The 11402-nt window shown below is 42.3% G+C and overlaps 1 protein-coding gene across 2 annotated transcripts; it reads right to left on the bottom strand.

Annotated features, from left to right (window-relative positions):
• Positions 1–2041, bottom strand: LOC130026887 (regenerating islet-derived protein 3-gamma-like). Of its 2 annotated transcripts, XM_056117615.1 has the most exons (5): positions 1954–2041; positions 1302–1420; positions 998–1135; positions 325–448; positions 1–68 (listed from the first exon to the last, which is right to left on the bottom strand). In XM_056117615.1, exons 1-5 carry the CDS (start codon positions 2024–2026, stop codon positions 1–3), a joined length of 522 nt encoding a protein of 173 aa, XP_055973590.1. In that variant the 5' UTR covers positions 2027–2041. The 2 variants fall into 2 exon arrangements, with proteins under 2 accessions (XP_055973590.1, XP_055973597.1); XM_056117622.1 differs by lacking the exon at positions 998–1135.
• Positions 2042–11402: the final 9361 nt, after the last annotated feature.

The following is an 11402-nucleotide window of genomic DNA, read 5'->3' on the forward strand; positions in this document are numbered from 1 at the left end:
TTAGTTCTTGAATTTGCAGACATAGGGAAGCAGCTTGTCACAGTCATAATCTCTCCATTGTTCATAATCTGAATAAACAGAAGATATGTAAGTATGGCTGCTAGAACCAGGAGTGCAAAAGAATCATCCAGGTATTTGCCTATGGCAGCCTCATTGACAAGAGTGACCTATTCTTGAGGAAGGCCACTCAAGTAAGATAGGAAGAACAGAGATGGTGCAGGAACAGAAAATACAGCTGAATTTTTCTCCTGCCTAGGATTTTCTGACCTTTGTCTCAGAAATGAGAGAATAAGAGGCAGAGACAGAAACTTGTCTCTTTCTTACTTGAGGTTGCTGAAAGGCTCCCACAATAGCCTGGGGCAGTGCTAGAGTTATGTTTCTCCCAGGCACGGTAATTCAGCACATCATGGTTGATCCATTCCCAGCCATTTCCATTGGGTTGAAGGCCCTGTGGCATAAAACAGAGAGAGTTCAGGTGAATGGTGACTGGTCCCTAAAGTCCTCTTTCCATAAAATATTTGCAGAATACCTCATTTTCTCCATGACATAAGGAAATCTGGTCTTCACCTAAGGATGCAAACCTAGAGCAGACTTATGGGAAATTTGCCTAGTTTATTGCTTTGATTATTAAAATGTGCAAGTCTAGTTAAAGTCAATTTAACAGACTTACTGATTGAACTATTTAGATTTTAAGCCCCTTCAACTCAGAGGAAAAATATCCTACTGTGGGAGACATTTCACATCTGGTATTAGCACTGAAATTGTCACACTACTATATTAGGAAGCCGATAGCATCAGTTATCTCATAGAGGGGGTGTGACAAAAGATTGAGATGAGAGAGCTTCATAAAACACAGATCATCAAATGGATTCAGATTCCAAAACCTCAGCTTGCATTTCTGGACCTCTCATTCTTTATTACTGGACAAACACTAAAGGCTGATCATCCTGTGTGGCAAAAACAATATGAAAATGTAAGCTATGAGGAGTAATCTCACCTCTGTGGGGTCATGGAGTCCCATCCAGATGTTTGCATGCTTATTCCCCATTTTCCTGATCATGGAGGCCACAAAGAAACCCTCAGAGGCAGTGAGCACAGACACAAGGTGTCCTTGGGACCTTTTCTGGCATGCAAACTGTAAGAGGAAGGAAGAGATTTGGGAGGGGGTTCAGATGACTCTGAAATTGTCACCAGGATCAAAGTGGATAACTATCAGTGTATCAAGCTAGGAAAGCCAGCAGAAGGGAAGTCAACTTGCACAGCCAACAGAAAGTCCCACTAACCAACTTTGCAAAACTCACATTTGCATCCATCCAGGTTTTGGGTGACAGAAACAAGGCATAGCAGTTGGAGACATAGGACAAGGAGCCGCTAGGGCAATTGATTTTCTCAGATGTTTTTTTCTTCTGCAAGTCTTCCCCTGGGGTCAAAAATGAAAAGCAGTGATGGTATGAAAAGCACAAAGGGATTAGAAGTGAAGAGGATACTTTATGGTACACTGATTAGAGCAGTGTTGGGGAGCTGACCTCAAACCAATGACAATCATGCAAGATTTGGGGGACTGAATCACTATGATCCCCACTTGCTATGGGAGCTACCAAGCAATCTTCTATTGCCCCTTTCTTTTAAATGAAGGTCCCACAGTTCCCTCAGTCAGCTGAGATGTTGTTTATGTCCCACAGTCTTTATCATTCACCAATTCGTTACTGATATTTCCAATATTACTCTTCTAGGGACTTTGACTCCATTGATAGAAGATCTCATTTTCTGAGAATCCTTGGAAACTCAGAAATGTATCCCAGTAATTCTTTGAAAAATGGAGTATTACAGGATCAAGCTTTGCATGACATCGACCTCACTGATAAAGTGTGTTCCACAGGAGCCATCTGCTCAGTCTGCTTAGAGGGTTCCTTGGCCCCTCTAAACAGACTGAGCAATTCTGGGACAACACACCTTTCACTTGACATTGAAGCATGAGGCAGGACAGCAGCATCCAAGCCACATTGGCAAAGACAACGGAGGCCATTCTGTCTGTCTGGATGAGGCTGTCAAAGTCAGCAGTGGCAGTTGGTCAGGGCCACAGGGAGAGGGCACAAAGTGCACCCACCCAATGTTCCATCTCATTCTTTCCTTTGTCCATTTACCAAGATAATTTTTGTCTTACTTATTTTTTTCACTCTTCAGAAACAAAAAAATATTTGATATTTTAAGTACTGTTACCCAGTTTCCTCATGCATTATCATCCAAGAATCTTAGAGTGCCTATTTTCTCTCAGAAATGGGATTCTTCTCTATGTTTCCTAGACAACATGAGGAATATCTCCCACAGTACTGAATATTGTCTTGTATCAGTACCCACTTACCTTTTCTGCTAGGATCTGGGATGATATTTTTAGGGCAGGAAAGACCAGGCTTTTATAGATGTCTTACAGGTGGAGCAAGCCAATGAAATACAAGAAAATGGGACCATGAGGCTTCCGGAAACACAGGCATGGCTTCCAGATTTCTGAAATGGGGAGGTGTCTCTTGCCAGCAAAGCCTGGGAAATATCTCAGGTGTCGCGTCTTTCTTATAACAGATCACAACTTTCTCAGGAACTTGAATTCTCCTGGCACTTGAATCTTTTCTATAAAACTAATAGGAATGAAGTCACTTGTTGCCAAATATTGTTCAGTTAATGCTTTAAGATACTGTTTTGGAAATGTCTCTTCTCTCTTATATGTCAGGATTCAAGTAAAATATCTTCCATGACTATGTCTGTTTGAGAAGCTGTCATCAGTAAGTTATATATTTACCCTAAAATAATTGTATATAACTACTGTATTTCTGTTTTACGCTGCATCTAGCCCTCCCTATATGTTTCATGACTATCAGATATTTCTATTACAATCACTGAGAATTTGCAAAATAAGTGAAAACAGTGTAATTCATGCTATTTATCAATATTTCTTTCTAGATTCTATGAGAATGATTTTTATTTTTAAAAGTAAATGGTAATTTCTCGGGCAGAGGTTGGTAGGGGGACCTGGTAAATAGCTTCATGGAAATAATAAAACTTAAGAAGAAATTTCCCAGTCCAGAAATAGCCAAGGCATGAAGAACACCTCCAGATGGGTATCAAATTTTAAGTCTTGAACATGAGAAGTTCTTCGGCTGATCTTCTTGGTCCTATCTTGGCATTAAAATCACCCACACTGATCTTGTAGAAGGTGTGGTCTTCTTTATAGAACTTCTCCAACTCCATGTAGAACTTTTCAATTTCTCCATCATAAGTGGATGTTGGTGCATAGACAACGAAGGTATTAAACTGCCGGCAGTGAGCCACATCTATTCAAATGTAAACCTCCGATTCGGGTTGTTAGGCATTCGAATGAATCAATGCTCATGGCCAAGTTCGTGTTGACAAGGACACCAACGCCTCCGACACCTCTTTCATTGCATGTTCCGAGGAACAACTCTCCAGTGTTGAAAACGGCGTGATGAAATTGGTGCCTTCTTATCTCGGTCAGACCAATGATGTCTCACTTAATCTTTTGTGCTTGTACTATCAGATCTTCTATGGATGCATCTCATTCTAGCGTACATGCATTGAAAGTACAGACAATCATTTTTGTCTTCCTTCGTTGTGGCAGCCTAGTTCGGCCTTGAGATTTTATCGGCCTCTCCTTTCTCATCCTTCTCAATGCTACCATATTGGTGACACCTTCAGGTTCAGGGGAATGAGACCCATTGTAATTACTGGTTTTGGCATATCAAATACACAACAGATAGCTTGCGAGGCTCTGCCATGAGGGTGGAATACTCTCGGTAGCTTGGCAGGCTTTCCGAGAGGGATAGAGGCTTTTGGGGTGACCTCTAATCGCCCTTGTAAGTGTTACCATATTACCATATTTGAACCCTATCAAATATGGTATGGCAATTCTGGAAGATGGGTATTTAGTGTCTCATAATGTGTAGCGCGACTGCGAAGTGGGTCTGGAAAGTGTCCTGGAGTGTTGTGGAGGCTGGGTAGTGGAGGTAGTGGAGGTCTGCCTGTGAGGTATTTATCTGGTCCCAGTAGGGGTAGGGTGGGTCTTCTGTGCACAATTCAATCCCTGGGTCTCTGGTGGTTGGTGGAAGCTGACAGGGCAGGGTAGGGTGGGGCTCCTGATTATAATCCCTTTGTCACCTGTGGTTGGTGGGAGCAAGCAGAGAATCTCTGTCCCTGGGTCCGTTAAACCTGGAGTCCAAGGTCTCAGAGTTCAGCTTATCTTGTTCTGTGGGGTTTCAGTCATGCGTAGACCCATGGCCTAGAATGGAACAAACAGGGCGAGAGACTATATGAGTTCATCATGTCGACCAAGACCATCCATGGTAACTCAAGATTACAGAAGGCCAAATCTAAACATTGGACATGGGAGTCTCCCGGTGGACAATTCCACAACAAAATAGACCACATCATATTCAATTGACAGTTTTGCCTGATCGATGTCACTGTTGTCCCAAAATTCCAAACGGGATCGGACCACCATCTCCTTCGTGCAAAATTCTACTTCACAGAGTGGGGAGAAAGGCCTGCAAAGTTTAAGAAGAGAACTCCCAGAACGACTACAAACTGGGAGCTCTTTGGCACTATTGCAGCAACATGGGAAGATGCCAATGTTGACAACAGTGACGAGGAATACTATCGACTGGTTCAGCACCACCATAATTGTGTGAAGAATGCCAAGAGAGAGATAGCCACAAAAAAAATGCCTGTCTTTGAAAACTCTTGAGTATATTCGCCAACGTGGTTTGGCGCATGCTTCAGGCAACCGCAAGCGAACATCTGTCTGAGCTCGCAAAGCAGTGCAGAGATGTGATCAAGGAAGATCTCAAAGAGAGAAGAGCAGAAGTGCTGGTAGATGCGGCAGAAGCCGGGAAAAGTATTCGTAACTCCCACCTGTCCTTCGCCAACTACAAGACCAAGATGACTGCCCTCTGATGTCCTGATGGATCTATCACATCTTCCAGAACGGCAATGGAGAAGATTATCCATGACTTCTACTCAAATCTCTTCTATAGCCATATCCACCTGCCGACATATCAAACTCCACAGGATGGATATGTCATTCCCAATGTTCTTCCTTCAGAAATCTGACACGCCATTTCGTCAGTAAAGAAATGAACAGCACCAGGCCCAGACAAGGTCAGACCTGAATACCTGAAGAACCTGCCGTCAGTACTCATCAATACGCTGGCTCGGCTCTTCACACACTACCTGTCTGAATGCAAGGTTCCATCCCAATGGAAACCCAGCAGAACTATACTACTGTACAAGAAGGGAGACATCCATGACATTGGCAACTATCCCCCGATCAGCCTATTGTCTGTCATCTACAAGTTGTTCACTCGAGTCATCCTGAATAGGATTGGCAGAACACTAGACAAAGGACAACCATGAGAGCAAGCCAGTTTCCACAAAGAATTCAGCACCATCGACCATATCCACATGATAACTAAGCTCATTGAGGTTTCTCGGGAGTTCAAGATGCCGCTCTGTCTAATGTTCATTGATTTAAAGAAGGCCTTTGATTCTGTTGAGACGGAAGCGGTCATTGAAGCCCTAGTCAATCAGGGCATTCAAGCTCAATACATCAAGATCCTCCATGAGCTGTATTGCGGATTCACTACCAGGATCTCACTATTCTACAAAGAAGTAATCATCGATGTCAAGAGAGGGGTTCAACAGGGTGATACCATTTCACCGAAACTCTTCAGTGCCATCCTCGAGAACATCATGCAACGACTGGAATGGGAAGGAATGGGAGTGAAGATAGATGGTCAGCAACTACACCACCTCTGCTTTGCTGATGACATTGTTTTAATAACACCAAACATCAGGCAAGCGGCACAAATGCTGGCCAGCTTCGACCGTGAGTGTGGAAAGGTCGGACTACAGCTGAATCTTATGAAGACAATGTTTATGAGAAACAGCCTCATTCCTGATGCCCCATTCACTCTCAACAGAACAACCATCTCCAAATGCAACAGCTATGTGTACCTAGGTCGAGAAGTCAACATGACAAATGACCTGGCACCCGAGCTGAGCAGGAGGAAGAGAGCAGCTTGGAATGCCTTCAAGAGCATCAAAGAAATAACTAAGAGGGCGAAGAACCTCTGGCTCCGGGCACATCTCTTTGATTCCACTGTTCTTCCTGCACTAACATATGCCTCAGAGACCTGGGCCCTACACAATCAGGATGAGAATGGTATTTGGGTCTTCCAAAGAGGAATTGAAAGAGTTATCCTTCGAATATCATGTTTCACTCAAATGAGAGAAAGAATCCGGAGTTCCGACCTCCATCAATGATCAAGAATCAGGGATGCTGTCTCTTTTGCCAACGTGTCAAAAATCAGATGGGCTGGTCACATAATAAGCTTTAGAGACAACCGCTGGACTAGAGCCATTACCGACTGGATTCCAGAGGATGTCAAAAGATCGCATGGCCGCCCACCTACCAGATGGTCAGACTTCTTCGTGAAGATCGTGAACGATGGGTTTGAGGCTCTTCATGATCCCAGAGCGAACAGATGCCATTGGGCTACACTAGCACACGACAGGGAAAAATGGAGACGTTACTGGCGCCCGCTTGAGGAAATCGATGATTAACAGGACGTCAAATAAAGTGATCAAGTGAACATGAGAAAAACAAAGGCCTGTCCAGAGATTCATGAAACCCTTAGAAAGGAGAATCTCAAGGATTTGATAATAAGTGACGGGTGGAACAATCAAGCTTTCAGTGTTCTTAGGAGGTTCTGAACCATGGGCACTGTAGCACTCCCTTCCCGTTGTTTATCAATTTTCTCAACTGGGCCCAGTAATGTCTCCATTTTTTTGAGACTTGTTGTTACTGTGTTTGGCATATTGAGTATGTCACGGGTAGATTGCCAGGCTTTGCCATGCAGGCGAGATACTGTCGGTAACTTGTCGGGCTCTCTGAGAGAGGTGGAGGAATCGAACCCTACTGGCTGGGCTGGCTGCACACAAGGCAAACACCCTACCACTGTGCGATAACTCCAGCCTGAACCATGGGAGTCTTCTGGAAAGAGGAAGCAGCTGAGTTAACTCTCAGCCTTCAGGAATTAGACTCCTCCTTTCTGAAATCCCTGTAATTCATGCCTAGCCTTTCCCCCTCAGGAATCCTCAGGATTCAAGTTCCTGTTATTCATTTCAATGTCCCACCATCAAATAACCTTAAGCAATTTTCACAGATCACACACCAATAGAGGTAAGTCAGAGCTGAGACATGGTTATATTAATAGCGATGGATTTATCTGAAATGCTCAGAGAAGGTAGAGCTGATTCCCTTTTTTGAGATGCTGAGTACTCAAAGACTAAGCATGGTAAAGCAAAAGGTCTCATAGGTAGAATAGTCAGAAATTTGACTTTATTTTGTCCCTGTAGAGGAAGATGCAAGTCAGTACAATCAATTTATTCCTGGAACTAGGTACAGAAATGAGAATGGAATAGTGGATCTACTTATCTTTTTTTCTGATTACACTGCCATTCCTGTCTCTTACAGCCTCATGAAATCAAACAGGATGCTGCCTTTCATGGCCTTTTCTAGTGGTGCTTGGATAATGCTTTCTGACTTCATGCTGTATACCAAATAAAAGGTAAGTGATCTCAGTACTAGCCTTGTTGCATGGAGCACTCAGAACAAGGAGAACAGGTTTGCACCTGTGGGAAAGAGAATACCTGTGAAGTAAATGTTGTCATGCAAAGATTAGTCCACTGCAAATGCCTTCTATAATAAGGGCTGAAAGATATTACTGTGGATCCCAGATTCAAAGAAAAATATTCTTGTTGATCAATGGTACAGATTCATGGAAGAGCAAAATTGAAAATGCCAATGAGTGAGTAGCAAAGTATATAGACTGTGGGTCTGTGGAGAATATTGCAGTCCATATAGAATGAAATAATGGACCACTATCTACTAGGAAGAGTAAATAGAAAAATATGATGTTTCTCATGGAAGTGCTGCAATCAAAGTGAATCCATTTTCACCCTGCCAGAACAGGAGAGAGTTTATTTCAGTTAGGAACACTTGTCCAAATGCTGACATTGTGTAAAAACCACTGTACTTTGTGGCCCACTCTTAATCTCCACTCTTTTCATTCTTAAGTATTTTCAATGATTCTACTCCAGGGAAGACCTGCACAAGGAAGAGCTGTCTCCAAGTACCAGTTGCCCCAGTGGCCTATGGCTCCTGCTGCTATGCCTTGTTTCTGTCACCCAATCCTGGGTGGATGCAGATGTGAGTTTGGCAACCAGGATTCATGAGAACTCTTAGGTCTCAAAGCATGACCTCCCATCAATCAGATTCCTTGAGAGTTAGAATGATATTCCACCACACCCCCACCCATGGGCATGTCTCAGTGTTCTCTGAATCTTCTTCCTGTCTCTGCTGTCCTCTCACAGCTGGCATGCTAGAAGAGGTCCCAAGGACACTGCCTTGTGTCTGTGCTCACTGCCTCTAAGGCCTCCATGATCAGAAACACAGGAACGAAGAATGAAAACATCTGGATGGGACTCCATACTCCATGAGCCTACAGAAGTGAGATTATTTCTCACTTCTGAACACTTCATGTTGTTACTGCTACTCAGGACATCTTCTATTCTTTTTCTGCCCAGTAGTAGAATCATCAGGCCTAGGGAAGTACAAAACCAGAGAGGGTTTTGAAGAATAGGTTATGTGGCTATCTGAAGATCTGAGCTCTGTAGGGAAGGCTCTTCAATCACTGGAGTAAGTCTCCCTACAAGCTGCCAATGATCTTGTTCACAAACTGCTTTACGAACTTGTATTAGTATTTCATGAATGTATATCAGGGGTTATAGGCTTTCGCCCATAGTCTTTACTTCCACTGAGTGGTTGAGCTTGATTATTTGAGGGACATCACAATTGTTCAAATATGACATTCTATTAAGTTACTTGAATTTCACCTACATTTTAAAAATCAGACCTGAAAGCTGGGAAAGTATTGCTAAATTAATTTCTAAGTCTTCATCCCCAGTGAAGACCAAATCTTCATATTGTATATAAGAATAAGGTGTTCTATACATGGATTATTGAATGAGCACATGGTGACTAGTCATCATTCACTTAACCTCTCTATGCTTTATGCCAGAGGGCTGTCAGCCCAATGGAGGCAGCTGGAAATGGAGCAGCAATTAAGTGCTGAATTGCCAGGGAGAAAAATACCCCAGGCTATCCAGACCCTGGCTACTGTGGGAGCCTTTCAGCAATCTCAAGTAAGAAAAGCTGAAGCTTTTGCCTCTGTCCCTCATTCCCTATTTTCTCTAAGCTCGAAAGATCCTTGACATGTGGGAAACCCAGGTTCAGTTTCTTTGCTGCTCACTCTCTGCTCGTCTTTCTCTCTTAATTGCTTATTCTGTCCCAAGAGAAGGTCACAGGTATAAAAGGGGCATGGAATTAGCACATGCTGGATGGCTCTTTAGTATTCACAATTTCATATGCAATACTTACTTCTGTCTGTTTCTTTCCAGATTGTGAACAGAGGAGAGATGATTACTGCAGAAAAGAGTTACCCTATGTCTGTAAGTTTAAGGGTTGAGTCAGAGTTAGAGTGGCCAGTTGCCTATAGAATGGCAATCATATGAATAAGGAACAGTTCCTCAAGTTTGCTCCTGCAAGAAAAAATTCTTTAGAAATCTTAATGGAAGATGTAATTGAGATATGGATCCAACCATATCTATTTACTCTGGCCATTCGTCAATATGCAAATCACCCAATCTTCCACTATGGCCAAACCTGTATAATAAATTCTGTGTGGGAAATAACTTCCATTGTCAATGCCTACAATTTTTATAGTAATTGAATTTCATATAAGAGCAGAACACATTTATTTATTTATTTATTTTATTGAATCACTGTGAGATAGTTCAAGCTTTCGTGTTTAGATTATAATCACACAATGACCAAACACTCATCGCTCCACCAGTGCACATTCTCCACCATCAATATACCCAGTATACTCCCCCTTTCCCACCCTCCCCCTGCCTCCAAAGCAGAAAATATTCCCCATAATCTTTCTCTAATTTGGGGTATTATGGTTTGCAGTACAGAAACTGAGAGGTTATCATGTTTGGTTCCTTATCCACTTTCTAAACAAATCTTTCATCCCGAACAATTCCTCCAGCCATCTTTTTCTTAGTGATCCCTTCTCTATTCTGGCTGCCTTCTCCCCTTTTTTCATGAGGGACGGTTACAGCTATGGAGCAATCTACCTGCCCTGTGTATCTACTGTCCTTAGGTGTAAGCCTCATGTTATGCTGTTTTATACTCCACAAATGAGTGCAGTTCTTCTATGTCTGTTCCTCTCTTTCTGACTCATTTCACTTAGCATGATACTCTCCATGTCTATCTATTTATAAGCAAAGTTCATGACTTCAACTCTCCTGACAGCTGCATAGTATTCCATTGTGTAGATGTACCAAAGTTTCTTTAACCAGTCATCTGTTCTAGGGCACTTGAGTTGTATCCAGATTTGGGCTATTGTGAACAGTGCTGCAATGAACATATAGGTACAGATGTCATTTCTACTGTATTTTTTTTGCATCCTCGGAATATATTCCCAGAAGTGGTATTGCGAGGTCATATGGAAGCTCAATTTCTAGTTTTTGATGGAGTGTTCATATTGTATTCCAGAAAGGCTGAACTATTGGAATTTCCACAAATAGTGAGTGGCCCTTTTTCTTCGCATCCACGCCAGCACTGGTTGCTTTTGTTCTTTTGAATGTGTGCCAGTCTCTGTATCGTGAGATTATATCTCATTGTTGCTTTAATTTGTATCTCCCTGATGGCTAACAAGGTGGAGCATTTGTATTTCTTTTTTGAGGAAACTTCTGTTCATTTCTTCTCCCTATTTTTTATGGGGTTGGAGTTTTTTATCTTGTATAATTCTACTAGTATCTTGTATATCCTGGATATCAATCCCTTATCAAATGGGAATTGGGTAAATATTTTTTCCCATTCTGTGGGCTTTTTCTGTATTTTGGTCACTGTTTCTTTGGAAGTGCAGAAACTTCTTAGTCTGATGTAGTCCCATTTGTTTATATTTGCTTTCCATTTGCATGGTCAGTGCTGTTTCATCCTTAAAGATATTTTTAGCTTCAATGTTGTGGAGAGTTCTGCCTACATTTTTCTCTATGTACCTTATGAATTCATGTCTAAAATGTAGGTCTTTAATCCACTTTGATCTGACTTTCATGCCTGGCATTAGACAGAGGTCAGCGTTCATGTTTTTGCAGGTAGCTATCCAGTTTTCCCAACAGCACTTGTTAAAGAGGCTTTCCTTGTTTCACTTCACATTTCTTACTCCTATGTCAAAGATTAAGTGGTCATATATTTGGGGGTCTGT

The sequence above is a fragment of the Sorex fumeus genome, unplaced genomic scaffold, assembly GCF_029834395.1.
Source record: "Sorex fumeus unplaced genomic scaffold, SorFum_2.1 ptg000003l, whole genome shotgun sequence".
Classification (NCBI taxonomy): Eukaryota; Metazoa; Chordata; class Mammalia; order Eulipotyphla; family Soricidae; genus Sorex; species Sorex fumeus.